Source organism: Maniola hyperantus, chromosome 20 (assembly GCF_902806685.2).
Source record: "Maniola hyperantus chromosome 20, iAphHyp1.2, whole genome shotgun sequence".
NCBI classification, from domain to species: Eukaryota; Metazoa; Arthropoda; class Insecta; order Lepidoptera; family Nymphalidae; genus Maniola; species Maniola hyperantus.
Genome location: NC_048555.1, coordinates 10,266,577 through 10,285,383, shown reverse-complemented (window position 1 = coordinate 10,285,383; position 18,807 = coordinate 10,266,577). Strand labels below are relative to the sequence as shown.

At 38.2% G+C, this 18,807-nt stretch overlaps 1 protein-coding gene across 1 annotated transcript; it reads right to left on the bottom strand.

Moving 5' to 3' along the window:
• Window positions 1-109: 109 nt before the first annotated feature.
• dpa (disc proliferation abnormal) lies at window positions 110-18,752 on the bottom strand. Its single transcript, XM_034979441.2, has 17 exons — window positions 18,541-18,752; window positions 17,055-17,150; window positions 14,775-14,938; window positions 13,764-13,928; window positions 12,887-12,985; window positions 11,698-11,830; window positions 10,376-10,618; window positions 9,241-9,469; window positions 8,401-8,595; window positions 7,267-7,443; window positions 6,453-6,540; window positions 5,940-6,100; window positions 5,398-5,521; window positions 4,274-4,380; window positions 3,538-3,672; window positions 1,665-1,875; window positions 110-650 (listed from the first exon to the last, which is right to left on the bottom strand). Exons 1-17 carry the CDS (start codon window positions 18,668-18,670, stop codon window positions 555-557), a joined length of 2,553 nt encoding a protein of 850 aa, XP_034835332.1. The 5' UTR covers window positions 18,671-18,752; the 3' UTR covers window positions 110-554.
• Between the last annotated feature and the right edge of the window lie 55 nt (window positions 18,753-18,807).

Here is an 18,807-nt window from a genome sequence, read left to right as displayed (position 1 = left end):
CAAAAGGGACTTACCCCTGGGATCTTTGCAAATTTTGAACAAATTTTGAATTGTGTACAAAAATTTTTTAGAATCAAAAACCTTTCTCAATAAATAAAATGAATACACATTGAGAAAATAAACATTTTATTTTATTCACTTATAACAAGGTATCAATCACTACATTATACATGTTCTTAAAACAGGTGGGAGTTTTTAATTATAAAAAAATATATCTATACAAAAACGACATATAGTTCGTACAAAATGACTCCTCACGCGCCATTTTAACTCTATGGGTTAACTGTCATATCAAAAGTACGGTTCACCTTTAAAATAAGAACTACAGTGCGACAAGGCTATCTTGGCGCGTGGCGATAATAGGAACTAACATTGCTGTCAAGTGTCCCTTTTGTTCTTGTTTGAATATTCCATGAATATTCTAAGCCTTTGTTCGCCAACAGCGCCCCCCTGTCAATGTCATTCAAGTGCCAAGAGAGCCTTGTCGACTGGAAAATCGTACTTTTGACATAAAGTTGAAATGAAGTGTGGAACTGTTTCCATTATTAGGAATGTTAACAAAGTCTGAGATGAGTGTGACTGACGATCACGACGTGCCCGTCATCCTGAAGGTCGCGTAACGCTTCGTCGAGTTGGTCCCGTGACACCGTCTGAAATATAAGAAACGATCAGCGAATCGCAAACTATAGGTCAACGCGTTCTATCTCAATAGGTCAAAAGCCTCCATTTATCAGCTTATTATTTTTTTATATAAAGAATATTAGCCAAGTTAATTGCTGACTAAAATTCCCCTTTCCTCTCCAAATAAGCGTAAAGCTTGTGCTAGGAGTAGGTACGACAATAGTGGTGGGATTTGAACCGGCGACCTTTCGGTTTTCAGTCCGCTCTTTTAACCGTTGAGCTATCGAGGCTCTAAATTAATTTAGGAGCTTTGCCAGCCCAATGCAGACAAAGTGTTGAAACTTTAATTATACTGTATTGTCAGGTCGATCAAAAGATCGAAATCACGCTTGAAAATGAGTTGTGACTAGCTTATGCTCGCGACTTCTACTACACAAATTTCAAACCCCTATTTTACCCCCTTAGGGGTTGAATTATCAGAAATCTAATGATTTTAAGCTTGTTTAACTTCGTCTCTCGTTGCACCGCAGTCCCGTCGTGACCATGACCCGTACAATTGGGTTAAAATATCGACAAATAAAAACACCAAATTAATCGTGGTATGTCCGTACCCGTTATCTACATTAAAATATTTAAGAAATCCTTTCTTAGCGGATGTTTACGTCATAATAGCTAACTGCATGCCTAGATGCCCGCCACTTCGTTCGCGTGAATATAGATCTTTTAAATATCCTGTAGGAACTCTTGATGGAACTGTTTATTTTCCGGGGTAGAAGTAGCCTAGTGGTAAATCCAGGGTATCTCCATTCCCAGCCAATTTGATATACCGTTTTGATTGGTTCTCTATTAAATTAAGTTTGTTCGTCCTTTTCTTATAACATTAAATTTTCATATAAATTAAACTTAAAACTTAAAACTTTTCATATAAATTAAAAATTAAATTAAATTAAATTAAACATTGATAAGAAAAAGATGCGAATACGCTAAAATTTTGCTGCGATCAGAATCAGTACCAATATGGAACTCCAGACTCTAGTACTTACGATCTGTGAGTTGGCGTTGACTTCCTGCAGCAGTTTGGCGTGAGTGATGGTATAGGGCTTGTTGTAGGGCTTGATGAGGTCCTTGAGCGCGGCGACGAGGTCGGCCCGGCGCCTCCTGGCCGCAGCGCCCAGGCCGGTGGTGAGGATGCCCACGTCTATACGACCCGATGCCGGATCGGTCGCCGATTGCTTGAGAGCTTCTCTGTGCAATCTATGAAGCGTTATATAATATGTACACCAGTGGCGAAATGTCCATATAACACGATTCCCATCGGCTTCCCTTTCAGAATTGGCATATAGCGTAAGTACTTAGGTACTACTAGTACTTAGTGACATAAATGTAGGCCAAAGCCCAAATGCATGCAACGTACTGTGTACGAAATTTATTTGCCTAAAAATTTATAATAACATCAAATAAAATCTATGCTATGCATCAAGTCATAGTTATAAACAAGCTAATATTATAATAGTATAGTAAACTCGCAAACAACCCGGTAAACATCGGGTTATGCCTTAGCGCTTTCTTAGCATTCCATCTCTTTCATTTCCCTAGGAAGCGAACAACGTCTGTCTTGCTTTACGGACGAGAACCACCAATTTAATTTGGCCCGGTAGCAAATACGAATTTGTAGCTCTGACAGGTCAGACAAATTAGACATGAATAAGCCGCTGCATGCCGGGTTACTGTATTACACCTCCAAATTAAAAATTGTATTCACAGTACTGTTTCAACAGGTACATACTACTATTTTGTATTTTGTAGGGCGCTTTGATACATAATATTTTGTTTACGTGAAGGTGAAGCATCATGCGCGCTTGATTTTAAAGTTTGTGATTATGTTATTTTGATATACTTAAGTATAATAAATTGGGGTTAGTGACTAATAATTCTAATAAGTGTAAGTTAATATTGATTTAGTTTCAGTTTGGTAATTCAACATAAGAAATGGCATTAAATTCACATAATTAAGTAGATGTTTAGATTTTAGCTCATTTCGTAAAAAAGAACAGGCATATTCCTTTCGAATACAAATGACTGTTCTGGCCTTGTTTTCTATTTATTACATTTGTTTTTGTGTGTTAGCGATTGTGTTGGAATCTCTTTGATTATTATCTTTTAATTTAAAGACTAAAATGGTTAGGTATACTTAGTTTTTGATTTGGTTTGGGTTAAGTGTGTATTTAATAAAGCAAGCAAGCACAGATGTGTCTCACAGCAACATAAAAAGGCTTTTTTCAAAGTCACAAAGATTTTGAAAATACCAGTGCTTTTACAAAATAAATGGTGAATCGGTGACGGTGGTGTGGAGCTGATATTTTTTTAGGTAAGAACATTTTGTTTTGTTGCTCCGGCTTCCCTTTTTTAGATTTTCACCCCTCGCCACTGATGTACACATTAATATCCTATATGGTAAAAGAATAAGAGTCGAAATAATCTTATAATCACATCAAAATTATTAAAACATCGAAAGTCAAGTCAACAAGTCATGTTTTATCTAACGATACGATGGGCGCCTTCAAATTTTCCGCAAAATGCCGCGCGGAGACAATGCGGCCGCAGCGTTGCGTCCGCACTGCTTTGTAAATCCATATAATTTCGATCGATGAACTGATGGGCGGCCGCATCGCGGGTGTAGCGCTAGTCGCTACAGTCGCGTTTTTATTTATATGGATTTACAAACCAGTCCGCCTGGCATGGGGACTTTACACAATTCATTTATATATTGGTGTTCCCAACATTCGTACCAATTTCTAGCCCTATGCGAATTATTATAACCTTGAATAACTATTATAACCGGACTATATTACAATTTATATACCGTAGTGTAAAATAAGCTTTAACAGATTCGTAGTTACCTTTGCAGGTACTTACCGCGAAGCTTCGTCGACGTCAATGATCTCAACAACATTAGACAGTCTGACGCGAGCGTGCGCCTCCGACAATCTGATGAGAGACTCCAGCTGACGCGGATACGCGGAGATTTGACCTCGCCCAGTGCCTACTCGCCTAGGACAAAAAATGTTTGACTAATCCATACTAATATTATAAATGCGAAAGTGTGTCTGTCTGTCTGTCTACTAGCTTTTCACGGCTCAACCGTTCAACCGATTTTGACAAAATTTGGTACAGAGATAGCTTACAACCCGGGGAAGGACATAGGCTACTTTTTATCCCGGAAAATTGAAGAATTCCCACGGGATTTTTAAAAACCTAAACCCACGCGGACGAAGTCGCGGGCATCATTTTGTAATTTTAATAAAAAATTAGCACTAAGTGGGAACTATCAACAGAAATGAAAACTATGAAATGTGTTTTTCAAATTATACAATTACGTAAGTCATCAGATTTTTTTAAAAATAAAATGTAAATTAAAACCGTTAGTAAAAGTTAACCATTAAGTAATAAAAACATTTTAGTTTAGTTTCTACATCTCATATCAAACGCAGACAGACAGACAGCAGAGTGTGAGTTGTAAAAGTTTATACGAATAAAAAAGATTTTTATTTTATTTATTTTATTTTATTTTAGTGACATTTATAGGGCTCCATTTTTATCCTTTGGGTATGGAACCTTAAAAAGAGAAAGGGAGGCCGAATAAATGAATTACCTCATGTCAACATAGGCATCAATGAGTCTCTGCTGCGCCGCATCGGACAGCGTCGGGTGAATGTTTTCTTTTGCAAACGCGATGTAGTCGCGCATCAGGCTCATGTTCTGAAATTAACAAATTATACTAAAAGCTAAAGTCAGAAAAGCAGGTTAAATTTAACTAATTTTATAAGTTAATAAAATGTCCCCTCATATAAAGCTTGCACGTGGATATAGATCAAAACGCGTAGAGGCTTATCGATAGTTTTAATATTTGTAATAAGCTAACTGCAATATTAACTTGATTAGGGCACAATTGCTATTGCAACCACATAATCAAAATAGCGACCTAAACACAAAAGTATTTAATAGTCGTCGAGTCTCGAGTCGAAACGAGATTGAAGTAATAATTGTCAAAGTAAACCTTAGTACCTTAAATTTGTAAACTGATTTATTCTAATTTTATTTTATTATTGTAAACTGATTTATACTATTTTATTTTATTTTTGTGATATTACTTTTGTAATGACATTCAAAAAGTGTACTCCGTATGTACTTACTTTGAATAAAATATTTGATTTTGATTTTTGATTTCAAACACTCGTATTTATACAAATCGAATCAAGATGGCTACCCCACCACAGATTGCGTGACATCGGATGAGTCAAATATTGTCAATTCATTAAACTAACTTTAATAAGCTAACAATACTCAAACTAGCTTATGCTCGCGACCTCGTCCGCGTGGACTACACAAAGGAGGCTGGCGAGCTCCCATATAGTCTCAGACCCAGACTTGAAGCCCACATTCCCGAATCAAACTTTTGATACTTATTCTACTTACCAGACTAACAAAAAGGGTTAACAAATTCTATCAAATTAAGTTGGGAGAAAAAAGATAATTATTCTTAGTAATAGTTACATGTGAGGTTAGGTATCCATGTGTATCCATTTAATTCTTTTTATGCCAAATATCCATTAGGCTGTAGGCTTTAGGCTTAACTTATATATAATTTTCTCTGACGAAAAAAGGCTATTGTTAGGTATATGCCTGCCATAACTTGCTAAGGCATCGCTTAGTAATTTCTTTTTTGGCTCAAGGTCAATGAAACCGAATGAATGTAATGAATAGAAGTCAGCTTACCATTACATCCTCGTCGTCCTGCGTGTTGGTGGGGTCCTGGTAATACAGGGACACGAGATGCGACGCGAGGCGGCGATCGAACACTTCGTCTTGAGGGTCCAAGACCAAGAATATAAGATCGAACCTGCCATAACAAATCATAAAATAGTTACTAGTAAAAGTATAAATACCTATATATTACTTATATCTATAAGTCCCGCAAATTGCTAATGCGCGTGGATTGGTGGATTCGCTGTTTACATTTTTTCACAGCAAATCAAAGAGCAGAATTTGTTGACGATTACGATAACGATGAATACGTTTTTCTTACACAATGAAGTCAGGTGCGGAACCCGCGCAATTATACCCGCTTCGGCTATCAGAGGGTCTGTAGTTACCTTACCTGGACATGAGTGTGTGTGGTAGTTGTACATTCTCCACGATAGTTTTGTTCTTGTTCCACTGTGACTCTGCCGGATTGGCAGCGGCTAGTATCGAGGTGCGCGCGTTGAGTTGACAGATTATACCCGCTTCGGCTATCAGAGGGTCTGTAGTTACCTTACCTGGACATGAGTGTGTGTGGTAGTTGTACATTCTCCACGATAGTTTTGTTCTTGTTCCACTGTGACTCTGCCGGATTGGCAGCGGCTAGTATCGAGGTGCGCGCGTTGAGTTGACAGATTATACCCGCTTTGGCAATCGAGAGGGTCTGTTGTTCCATTACCTTGACAAAAAAAAAGAAATTAAAAAAAAAAACATCGCAATTAAAAAAATGAGGGAAGGCTTAGTTTGTTATCAAGATCTACAAGAACTTTTGTCAAAAAAAATTGCAAAATGGGGTATATTTATTTTCCAAGTTCCAGGGATTCGTCAAATTCTTAACAGCTTATATTTTGAAAAGCGAGAGGACCCTGATTGTCAAAGTTATCCGTTCGATACCGACCTTAGGCCTCTGTAAGGTTAGATGATTTGTTAACATTTTTAACATGAAAATTACTCCAATAGCCAATATTTAAATTTTTCAACCAAAATTATATTTAGGATATTTCGATGACCTTTAAGAATAATGAACTAACCTCATGGAGAACACTGCGAGTGGAGTCATTCATCTTGTCGAACTCATCAATACAACAGATTCCATTGTCAGCCAATACCAACGCGCCACTGTAAACAAAACATCGGCATTTGAAATGTTAAGTACAGTTCTACTGCGTAAGTTATAAGTTACGACGATTATATTATAGTCGTTCTTGAGGTTAACCGCAAGACGCGTCGCAATAGCATTTTTAGGCGTTAGTCAGGTGCACGACGTGAGGGAGCGGTACCCACCAACCCGCGCGCCGTACCTCACCCCGCGTTCTCCATCTGCATTAGTGTGAGTGCTACATCCGTACACAGTACACGAGCGCCTGGAACAATACCTGCGCAAGCTCGCACCACAATGTAAGTCAGCCGCGACTATTTAACTGCCGGGAACTATACCTGCACAGAAATCTTATTTTTCAATATCACGAAAATATCTCAGCTTACTATAGCGCGGGTCCTGAAGTGAATCATGGAACGAGAAAATAGTCGTTAGCTCTTCGCTTCCTCGTCGGCCGGCGGTGAGACAAAATGCCTATAATACTCGAAATCTGTTGTTTGACGTTTGCCGCATGATGGAGCAATAAATTTAAGAATTTTGAAGGTGAATTATTTAAGTCAAAGTCAAATGATTTATTCAAAATAGGTAATAAATTACTCTTTTTGATGGTCAGATGTTGGATTTGTAAGATATAGTGGTGATAATTATTACGCAAACTTTAAACTAAAGCTACGAGCGTTCCAAACGCGCCCAGGTCTGAGAAGAGCCCACAACAAACTCAGCCGGGTTTAAAGGGCAGCACTTACGTCTGCAGCACCAGTTGCCTCGTGTCGGGGTCCTTGGTGACGTAGGCAGTGAGCCCCACCGCCGATGAGCCGCGTCCCGAAGTGTACTGCGCTCGAGGTACTAGCGCATGCACCCAACGTAATAGCTGAGATTTACTAGTACCCGGGTCTCCGCAGAGGAGGATGTTTATTTCAGATCTGTATCAAAAAAAGATAAATTAATCTAATCTACAGGCATAACGCATAACTGAGTGGGTTCCTGCGGCAGAGCGGTGCGGGAGGGGTGTGATGACGTGACGCGAGAGTTCAGTGATTCGTCAATTTGTTACAACAGCATCACTGCCCCGAACCGCTACCGCAGGGACCTCCTCAAATATATGCTATCCCTAGAATTCCTAAGAATATTATAAATGTGAAAGTTTGTATGTTTCTTACTCCTTCACGCCACAATGAAAGAAAGAAAGAAAGAAAAAGTGTTTATTTGGTGCCACAGAAAGTATCTCTACATAGTCTATACTTCTATACTATTATATAAAGAGGTAATGTCGTTAAGTTTGTTTGTAGGGGGTAATCTTTGGAACTACTGAACCGATTTTAAAAATTCTTTCACCAGTAGAAAGCTACATTATTCCTGAGTGACATAGGCTATACGGGATCTTTCAAAACCTAAATCTACGCGGGCGAAGCCGCGGGTATCAGCTAGTATAAAATAAAGTCGCTTCCCGCGTCTGTATGTATGTATGAACGCGTAGAACGCAACGGATTTTAATGCGATTTTCACCAATAGATAGAGTGATTCAAGAGGAAGGTTTATATATAAGCTATAGTTTAATTCTCAAAAAATTAGAGATCCCTAGAGAAATTGAAGTAATGTGAATTAGGTCGGAAAAAAATCCTTTCATTTGAGAGTTTCCGAGGCAAATACACCTCAATGACACCACATTAGTATCTACATTGCACCCATGCGAAGCCGGGGCGGGTCGCTAATACAAAATAAATAAATTATAATCGTGCGTGGTGTGTGGTACCAAAATGGACCCCACTCACTCACCTCACAATGGCTGAAATTTTAAATTTTCGGCTTTTATAAAATAACGAAAGTCTCACGAGTTCTTAGTCTACTGCTACAACAGAAAAAAAAATTACTAGACCCACCTAAAATGCGTCCGTCCAGCGACATTAAAGTTCTTCTTGGTCCCGCCTAGTAGTTGCAATAGGGCTCCCTTTTTGATATCGAGGTTCTCGTAAATTGAGGGAGCGATGGCACGCGCGAGTCGCTCATAGCAATCTGGCTGAGACGACAGTGCCTTGAATAACTCGATGCGTTCTGGTGGGAACTGGTGTTCTTTTCTAGAAAAAAAACCGGACAAGTGCGAGTCAGACTCGCACACACCAAGGGTTCCGTACTACAGTCGTATTTTTCCGACATTTTGCACGATAAATCAAAAACTATGATGCATAAAAATAAATAAAAATCTGTTTTAGAATGCACAAGTGAAGCCCTTTCATATGATACCCCACTTGATATAGTTATCTTACTTTGAAAATTGATAACACTAATTATTTAGTTCATGACCACAATTTAATTTTTCTTGTGTGATGTAACCACATATTCATGGTTTTCAGATTTTTCCCCTAATGTCTGCTATAAGACCTACCTACCTGCCAAATTTCATGATTCTAGGTCAACGGGAAGTACCATGTAGGTTTCTTGACAGACAACAAAGTGATCCCATAAGGGTTCCGGTTTTCCTTTTGAGGTACGGAACCCTTAAAAATGCCAGTCAGTGGGGATTGCTGACAGAAGTGAAAACTTCAAACTATAAAAAAATAGGAGCTGTTAGGAGGCACTCAGAAAGCATAACATGACACTTTTATTAAAAATTGAAACTTAACAGGTTGTGTTAAGGAAGAAATTCTAAAAGCTAATAAAATTAGCATGTCAGTGACGCGACCTTAAAGAAACTTATCAACACGTCATTATAAGTCACTCACCCTTCCTCAGTCTCTAATAAGCGTTCACTGTGGGTCTTCTTATAATGCAGTGCATCTAGGTGCGTGCGATGCAGCGCCTTCAGAGTGGCCCTGCGCGGGTTGACAGTGGCCGGCGCGGCGCGGAACACCCCAGTGATGGCCACTCTCTCGCCCGCACCCACTTTCTCCACCAAAGCGCCGTGGGCCATCACGCTCACGGTAGCCGGAGTGCGACCGGCCGGCATATCGTCTGGAAACAAAATAATAGATAAAATCTAGGAAATTAATATCAATAAACATCCATGAAATAATTGAGATATATCTATGGAAAAATGCCTAATTATGTTGTAATTTCCATCAAATAAGACAATAATCGACATAAAGTTGAAGGTCCCATCATCATCATCATCATGATCAACCCATCACCGGCTCACTACAGAGCATGGGTCTCCTCTCAGAGTGAGAAGGGTTTTGGCCATAGTCTACCACGCTGGTCATGTGCGGATTGGTAGACGTCACACACCTTTCAGAACATTATGGAGAACTCTCAGGCATGCCAGGTTTCCTCACGATGTATTCCTTCGCCGTTAAAGCAAGTGATATTTAATTAATTAAAACGCACATAACTCCGAAAAGATAGAGGTGCGTGCCCGGGATCGAACCCCCGACCTCCGATTAGATTAGATTATTTATCAGTATGCACATAAAAGTAACAAACACCACACAAATATTTACAAACTATCCATACTAATATTATAAATGGGAAAGTGTGTCTGTCTGTCTGCTAGCTTTTCACGGCCCAGCAGTTCAACCATCAACATTTTGATGAAATTCAGTACAGAGTTAGCTTACATCCCGGGGAAGGACATAGGCTACTTTTTATCCCGGAAAATTAAAGAGTTCCCACGGGATTTTTAAAGACCTAAATCCACGCGGACGAAGTCGTGAGCATCATCTAGTACTTAATAAACCAGAAAACTCTGAAAGTTACAACTTGGCCATTTGCGTGGGTGGTGGATCTGACTCCTAACTAGATTACCTGTATCTAGGATGTCATTTCCATTCCCAAAAGGCGGACGTCCTAACCACTAGGCTATCACAGCTTCTAGTGGACGTCTATCGGTTGATAATGAAATAATATAGAACTGGGATTTACCAGGAGCCTCCTGCAGCTTGACAAGCTGCTTGTCACTGAAGTGTGACCTATTGTGTATGAGCTGGAAGCTGTGAGCGGTGTTGCAGTGTGAACAGTGGGCGGGTTCCGGCACCCTGCCTCGCTCCAGTTCCCCGGCGGCGGCGGCTCCGCAAACCGCGCACTTGAAGTACGCTTCACGCATCTCCGGGACTATGCCGGATGTGCGGATAACCATGCCTGATATTGTTACCAGCTGATCGATATCTGGAAGGAACAACAACTTCCGTAGACTAAAAACCGGCCAAGTGCGAGACAGGCTCGCGCACTGAGGGTTCCTTAGTCCATACTTCGGGTATTTGTTTCACGGTAAATCAAAAACTATTATATATATAAAAATAAATAAAAATCTGTTTTAAAATGTACAGGTAAAGCCCTTTCATATTATAATACCCCACTTGATATAGTTATCTTACTTTGAAAATTTAAAAAAAACTACTTATTGTTCATGAACACATTTTAATTTGTTTTTGTGATGTAACCACAAATTCACGGTTTTCGGATTTATTCCTTTACTTGTGCTATAAGACCTACCTACCTACCAAATTTCATGATTCTAGGTCAACGGGAAGTTCCCTATAGGTTTTCTTGAGAGACACAACGGACAGACAGACAGATAGACAACAAAGTGATCCGAGAAGGGTTCCTTTTTTAATAGATTTCTAAAAAGTAGGTGGTTCTTAATTAAGCCCGTTTTTGTTTTAATGTATGTACACCAATTTTTTCGAGGTTTTTGCAAAATTTTTAACCATTTGCCTCATTTTGTAATTTTAGTGATTTAGTATTTTTCAAATCCGCAATGTACAGCGCGCAAAACCCGCCTATGACGCGGCATTGACTCCGAGTGACCTACTTACACAACGTTCGTTGACCTCTAGCATCAGCCAGATGTTTTATTTGCATATCACGAAATTTCACAAAATATAGGATATTTTTTAAATTATTTTTCGCGTTTTTTTGTGGTATCATTTCAGTAATCATCAGTACTATCACTTGTCTTCGTTTTGCTAGCGCTCTGGTTACACCCTATATCTAAATATATAAGGAAAAAGTGACTGACTGACTGACTGATCTATCAACGCACAGCTCAAACTATTGGACGGATCGGGTTGAAATTTGGCATGCAGATAGCTATTATGACGTACGCATCCGCTAAGAAAGGATTTTTGAAAATTCAACTAATAAGGGGGTGAAATAGGGGTTTGAAATTTGTGTAGTCCACGCGGACGAAGTCGCAAGCATAAATTAATATAATATAATAATAATAACACACATATTGGATATACCTTCTGGATTAAGATCTCTCATGTTACGCTGTGGAGCGTTGAATGGTCGCACTTGTATCTGGTGCTCTAACACTGCTGCTGGATACTTGTCGAAGAACAATTCGTTCACCGCTGCGTCAAATGCTGGGATTACCTGAAACCACGAAATTATGTTAACTTTTGATCAACATGGTATCAGAGTTCCGTGCTAAACTAAAGTGGCTGCCAGTATCTCGGCGGAGGGAGATGCACGCTTTGTTGCTCCTATATCGTATTCTGTACTACCCTCAAACACCATCATACTTAAAAGAACGGTTTTCCTATCTTGGTGAGAACAATCAGTTCTCCCTCCGCTCCAGCACCGACAATAAGCTTATGACTCCACACAGCTGCACGGTATACTATGGTAACTCTTTCACCAGTAACAGTGTCAAACTCTGGAATTCACTCCCAGCTGAAATACGTCAGGCGAAATCCTTAAACTCCTTCAAAAATCGTTTGAAGAACTATTATTTATCTATGTAATCAGAATTATGTAGTATATTATAGAGATATGTATATAGGTATAAATATTTATATATATTTGTGTATTATTAGAATGTACTGTGTATGTAGTCTAACTTATAATAATACAATATACCTAGGGCCATTTTCGGCTGCCGCACCAACCCGTGCTTTCGTGATTCCTTTCGTCAAAGGTTGCCTGGAAGAGATCGCTTTAGCGGTAAGGCCGCCTTTGCATGCTACAGCTTTTAGATTAAGATCCTGTATTGTGTTTTTTCAATGTTTACTTTGTGTTGTGTGCAATAAAGTGTAAAATAATAATAATAATAATGGTACAGTACAGTAAGCTTGGGAATGAGTTTCCTAAAGGCTTTGTGATAGTTCTAATATAAGTATTAGACTTAAGAGTATTAAACTTAAGAGTTTAACTTATGATTTTGTAAAGTGGTGATAATAAAAAGAATACGCGGCTGAGTTTGTTGTGGGCTCGCCTATGTCCTTCCCCGGGATGCAAGCTATATCTGAACCAAATTTCTGTAAAATCTGTTCAACGGCTGGGCCGTGAAAAGCTAGCAGACAGACAGACAGACAAACACACTTTCGCATTTATAATATTATAGTAATAGCATATAGTATAGTATGGATGAGTAAAAGAAATGAATGTAAATAAAATTGAAGTGATTTAATAATAAATAAAAAATCTTACCTCTTGAGGATAACACACAAGTTGTCTGTGCAATTTGGAGTCAAATATTTTGACATGTTCACAATCCAAATCCAAAAATGGCTCTTCTAGTGTGTGGATCTGACAAATAAAATGTTTGTTTCATCCAATTTCAGCTAATAAAGAAACTTATAGATTGAACAAAAAATCTGTAAACCTCTAAAAAGTGCTAGAAAGATCTAGCATTGTTTCAAATTTTATGCGTTTTAAACATGTTTTTAGGGTTCCGTATCTCAAGAGGAAAAAGGAACCTTTATAGGATCACTTCGTTGTCTGTCTGTCCATCTGTCGTGTCTGTCTACTTCCCGTTGACATAGAATCATCAAATTTGGCAGGTAGGTAGGTCTTTTAGTACAAGTAAAGGAATAATTCCGAAAACCGTGAATTTGTGGTTGCATCATTAAAAAAAATGTTTTCAAGAACAAATAATTAGTATTTTCAATTTTCAAAGTAAAATAACTAGTCTAAGTGGGGTATCATATGAAAGGGCTTTACTTGTACATTCTAAAACAGATTTTTATTTATCTTTATGTTTTTGATTTACCGTGCAAAATGACGAAAAAAATACCCGAGTACGGAACCCTCAGTGCGCGAATCTGACTCGCATTTGGCCAGTTTTTTTTTAAACACACTTCAGTTTAAAGATTTGTTAATAAATGAATTAGCACTATCATCAACAAGTGCAATTTAGAATTATATTACTGTGTATTAGAGATTTTTATTTTTAAACTTTTTGATACTTTTAAATTATTATCATTTGATGATTTTTTCTTTCACTAGTGATTTATCCAAATTTTAAAAATAAAGAGGGAGTTTATTTGTAACTTATTATTTTCATACTTTGTAAAATTTTGTATACCTCATCTAATTTGATCTCATACAATGGCTCGGTGGTGTCAGCAGTGGGTTCAATGAACCTCTGAATGAACTTCGTGAACTTCTCGCGACACTCCGCGATCGCTACGTCGGTGCCCCACACCACCAGTTGGGGCTCACTTGACGGTTCTGGCTCATTCGTTGTTGCCTGCAAAATAAATATTCACTTTACATAATATTATTTAGTACTAGCGGATGCCCGCGACGTTTCCGCGTTGAATTTGGTTTTTAAAAATCCCGTGGGAACTCTTTGATTTTCCGGGATAAAAAGTAGTGTATGTCACTTTCCAGATCTTTATCCTATACCCATGCAAAAAATTACGTCAACGCGTTGCACCGTTGCGACGTGATTGAAGGACAAACCAACAAACAAACACACTTTCGCATTCATAATAAGGGTACTGACTAGAAGAACCAAAAATTCTGTTGGAACTCTTTGATTTTCCAGGATAAAAGTAGCCTATGCCCATCTCTGGAATGCAAGCTATCTTTGTACCCAAGTCTTAACAAACTTAAGGCACTCAAAGGCCGCAATAGCCAGAGGGATACAGGTCGAATCCCTGCCGGTTCCACAACTACCCACAAATGCGAATGTGAGTTTGTCCTTCAATCACGCCGCAACGGAGCAAACGGATCAGTGTGACTTTTTGCACGCATATAGTTGAAGACCTGGAAAGTGGCATAGGTTAATTTATATCCCGGACAATCAAAGAATTCCCACGGGATTTCAAAAACCTAAATCCACGCGAACGAAGTCGCGGGCATCAGCTAGTGAGTGAACATACATATTATCACGTCACTGGCAGCAAGCGTGCCGTAGCTTAGTGGTCAGAGCGTCGGGCGCGATCTCAGCAGATGTGGGTTCGATTTTTAATATGTAATTAAAATTATTCAGAAATTTTGTTGAAGTGTAGGTAAAACACTATAAAAAATTATAAAAATTATAAAAATATAAGATATAGTATTACTTGCTGAATTTTCATGTAAGACTTACCCCCCTGCTAGGAGTTGGCGCTGGTACATTAGGTCCACTCTGGTGCCCCCTCAAATCAGCCCTTTGCCTGGATGGAGTCATTGCCCCCCTCAGCAGCGACCGAGGGGTGCTCAACGAGCTTGGGGTACCATAGTTGAGAGGAGAACTCATGTCTATGTCAGTTCCTGAAAAAAATACACGATTTTACTTTAATTTTTACTTCTCACACAATAATACGTAGATTATTATATTATGTAGCACCATATTGGCCAACTGCAGGTTGGCAGACTTCACACACCTTTGAGAACATTATAGGGAACTTTCAGGCATTCAGGTTGCCTCACGATGTTTGCCTTCACAGTCATATTTGATTGCTTACAATGCACAAAACTCTAAATAGTTGCGTGGCCAGAATCAAACCCACTAGGCTATCACCGCTCTTAACTATATCCATAAAAAATCATGTTGATCCATTGAAACATGATTGAAAGACAAACCAGCAAGAACTTCACATTTATGTAATAGGGATAGTTATTGGTTAATGGCAGAACAAAAAAAACCCTTGCTGTTTATATTTTACTAGCTTATGCTGCAACTTCGTCCGTGTGGACTACATAAATTTCAAACTCACATTTATTTTATTTTATTTGGAAAACCAACAGCTTAATTTAACCTATTATAATCTCAAAACCTAAATAACTAGAAGCTAATAATAGGTTCTCACTTAACCCACTTAGGGGTGGAATTTCGAAAAATCCTTAAGTGGATCTCCAATATTCATGTCTCTAGAACCAGCAGTTTGTGCATTGATATATGTCAGTCAGTCAGTCAGTCAGGACTTTGAATTCTATATATACAGATAACTTTAGCACACTGCAGCACTACAGACATGTCCATGTTGGATCTTTTGATGACTGTCAGTTTTTTAATATTATTAAAAAAGAAGAGATTTTAGTAAAAAAATATTGAATAATCATATGAATTTTAAGACACAGGACAAGATATACATTAACCAATTCAATTTAATTACTTACTTGTTGTATAAGTATGAAACAATACTGAAATTTTACTGTACTAATTAATTTAGCACTCTTTTGAAGCCATGAGGTGTTTGGTGTATGTTGGGTGGCTGAGTTTAGTATAATAATTATTGTTTTAATTTCTGCTGAACATGAACAAAACTACTGAAACAGACACTTTTTATTATACAGCAATTTTACAATAATTGATTATCTTGCAACAATTTAAAGTTTTATATTTTGCAATCATTCATTGACCAATACATGGAAGTGCTCGAAAATCAAAATTTTACTTTTACATATAAGATGATGTAATTCAGTGTCATCGGAACGAATTCAGCTACATTATGTATTACTAGCTGATGCCCGCGACTTTGTCCGCGTGGAATTAGGTTTTTAAAAATCATGTAGGAACTCTTTGATTTTCCGGGACAAAAAGTAGCCTATGTCGCTTTTCAGGGTATAATCTATCTCCATTTCAAATTTCATCCAAATCCGTTCAGCCGTTTTTGCGTGATTGAGTAAAAAACATCCAAACATCTAAACATCCAAACATCCACACTTTCACATTTATAATATTATTAGTAGTTAAGTAGTTATAGTAGTTATGTATTATTAATAAAAAATACCCACCTGAGGTGATAATAAAAATAAAACAAATAGAATTCTCATCATCTCAGGGGCGAACAATGCAGTCAAGTTGAGATGCTCAAACAATTTAAGGAAACATCCTTCAATTCTTTTACAATAACAATACCGACAAGTAAAATAAACACGTTTCTGGATACTAACTTCTGGCCTGCGGGCCTAGTTTACCATACCATACAGACAACACTAGAAACACTTAAAAGTGTATAGACTTGTAGAACCACAACCCATCACCGGCTCACTACAGAGCACGGGTCTTCTCTCAGAGTGAGAAGGGTTTTGGCCATAGTCTACCACGCTGGCCAAGTGCAGATTGGCAGACTTCACACACCTTTGAGAACATTATGGAGAACTCTCAGGCATGCAGGTTTCCTCACGATGTTTTCCTTCACCGTTAAAGCGAGTGATATTTTAATTACTTAAAAACGCACATAACTCTGAAAAGTTAGAGGTGCGTGCCCGGGATCGAACCCCCGACCTCCGATTCGAAGGCGGACGTCCTAACCACTAGGCTACCACAGCTTCAGCTTAACCACCATGCAGATTATGTAAATTCACAAAATAATGAGGATTGCAAGTTTTTCTATACTATAAGGAGGCAAATCAATGAGTATGGAGACTTGGATATCCTTACCAAATGGACTGGAGGGGAGTGGTCTTGTCGGTGATGTTCCTGGGGCCTGCCGAATTGGAGTGCCAGGCGTTCGTTGAGGAGTACGAGGAGTGCCATCTACAAACAATACACATAAATAGTAAAAGACATCTTAAGCTGGGTATCCACTATGTCCACTATATCCTCTCTTATTTACTGTTGTATCTTTATTTTATACTAGCTGACACGCCCCGGCTTGGGTGGAGTTTAGAAAATTGAGGGGGAGGTTGAAATAAATTTTTCTCTCCGTAAGAACTATCCTTTTACTTCAAGGAATATTATAAAAAAAGAATTAGCAAAATAGGTTCAGCTGTTCTCGAGATTTGCGATGAGCAACACATTTAGTGATTCATTTTCATATTATAGACATATACATACATATATATTATGTGTATTTACTTTATTTAATTAGTATACCCCTTCCTTTTTATTTTTATTATATCCTCTACCCTAAGGTTGCCTGGAAGAGATCGCTATTTTAGCAATAAGGCCGGCAATTGTACTTTGTAAACATCCTTGTTATATTTCTATTGTTTTGGTTTTGGTGTACAATAAAGAATATTCTACTTTTACTTTACTTTATGTTTGTGAACCTCTGTAACATTCCACTCTTCTAGTCTATTCAAAGTGACATGGTTTTTGGTGCTATCACTACTGGTACACAGTGCTTTACCCTTTGAGTGTTAAAATAAAAACCAGCCAAGTGCGAGTCAGGCTCGCACTTGACACGCAGACAGACAGACAACAAAGTGATCCTATAAGGGTTCCGTTTTTTAAAGTACGGAACCCTAAAAAGCAGCTTCATTGTTACCTTTTTTAGTATGGGAGCCCCTACAGATGAGAGCAAGGCCTTAAAATTTCGAAATGTAACTAGTGGACACTCAACTACAGCGACCAAGAGAGGTTAGTATGAGTTCATCTTAAATAATTACATCATGCAATTCAAGGTGATTATTTTAACAAACATGAATAGTTTAAACATTTTATTTATTTATTCTGATACAAATTAGCCCTTGATTGTAATCTCACCGGATGGTAAGTGATAATGCAATCTTAGATGGAAGTGGGCTAACTTGGATGGAGTATGGCAATTTCATTATACCAGACCAGAGAAATTTAGAAATTATAAAATTCCAAACTTCTGCCAGGAACTCCCACAAATATGACCATAGCTCTCACCACTGCACGAGGGAGATCGTCATAAATTAACTACTAAATAAAGTAAAGTATGTAATACCTACATAATAATATAACAATAACAGGAGTTAAAGTATAAAAGTAAGTGCGCATACCTAAATGCCTACAGTTACAGAAAAGTTCCTACAGTGTTGAGGATGGATTGCAGCAGCAGTTTGCTAACATAACATGCTAACATAAAATATTTATAATACCACGCCTGAATAATGCCACTGACGTTATGGAAATGTATAAAACCATTGAACCGCTAGAAAATAGGTTGTTTTCTAACCTTGAGGAGTACCGGTAGATCTTTGTGGTGTTTCAGGCACAACGAGTTGTTGCGACGATCTAGTTCTGCGAGATGGTGTGGCTGCCTCTGAAGAAGCCCGGGAAGACGGTCGCTTTGAAGGAGTTGACATTTTTCAATTTATTTATTTACAAAATTCACATTTATCGCACAAAAAAAACTTTCGTCTTTCAATAATAAAAATGGCGCGAATTTTAGTCTGACAAATGAATATGACAACTCATGACATGACATTTTAGAACTTTATTT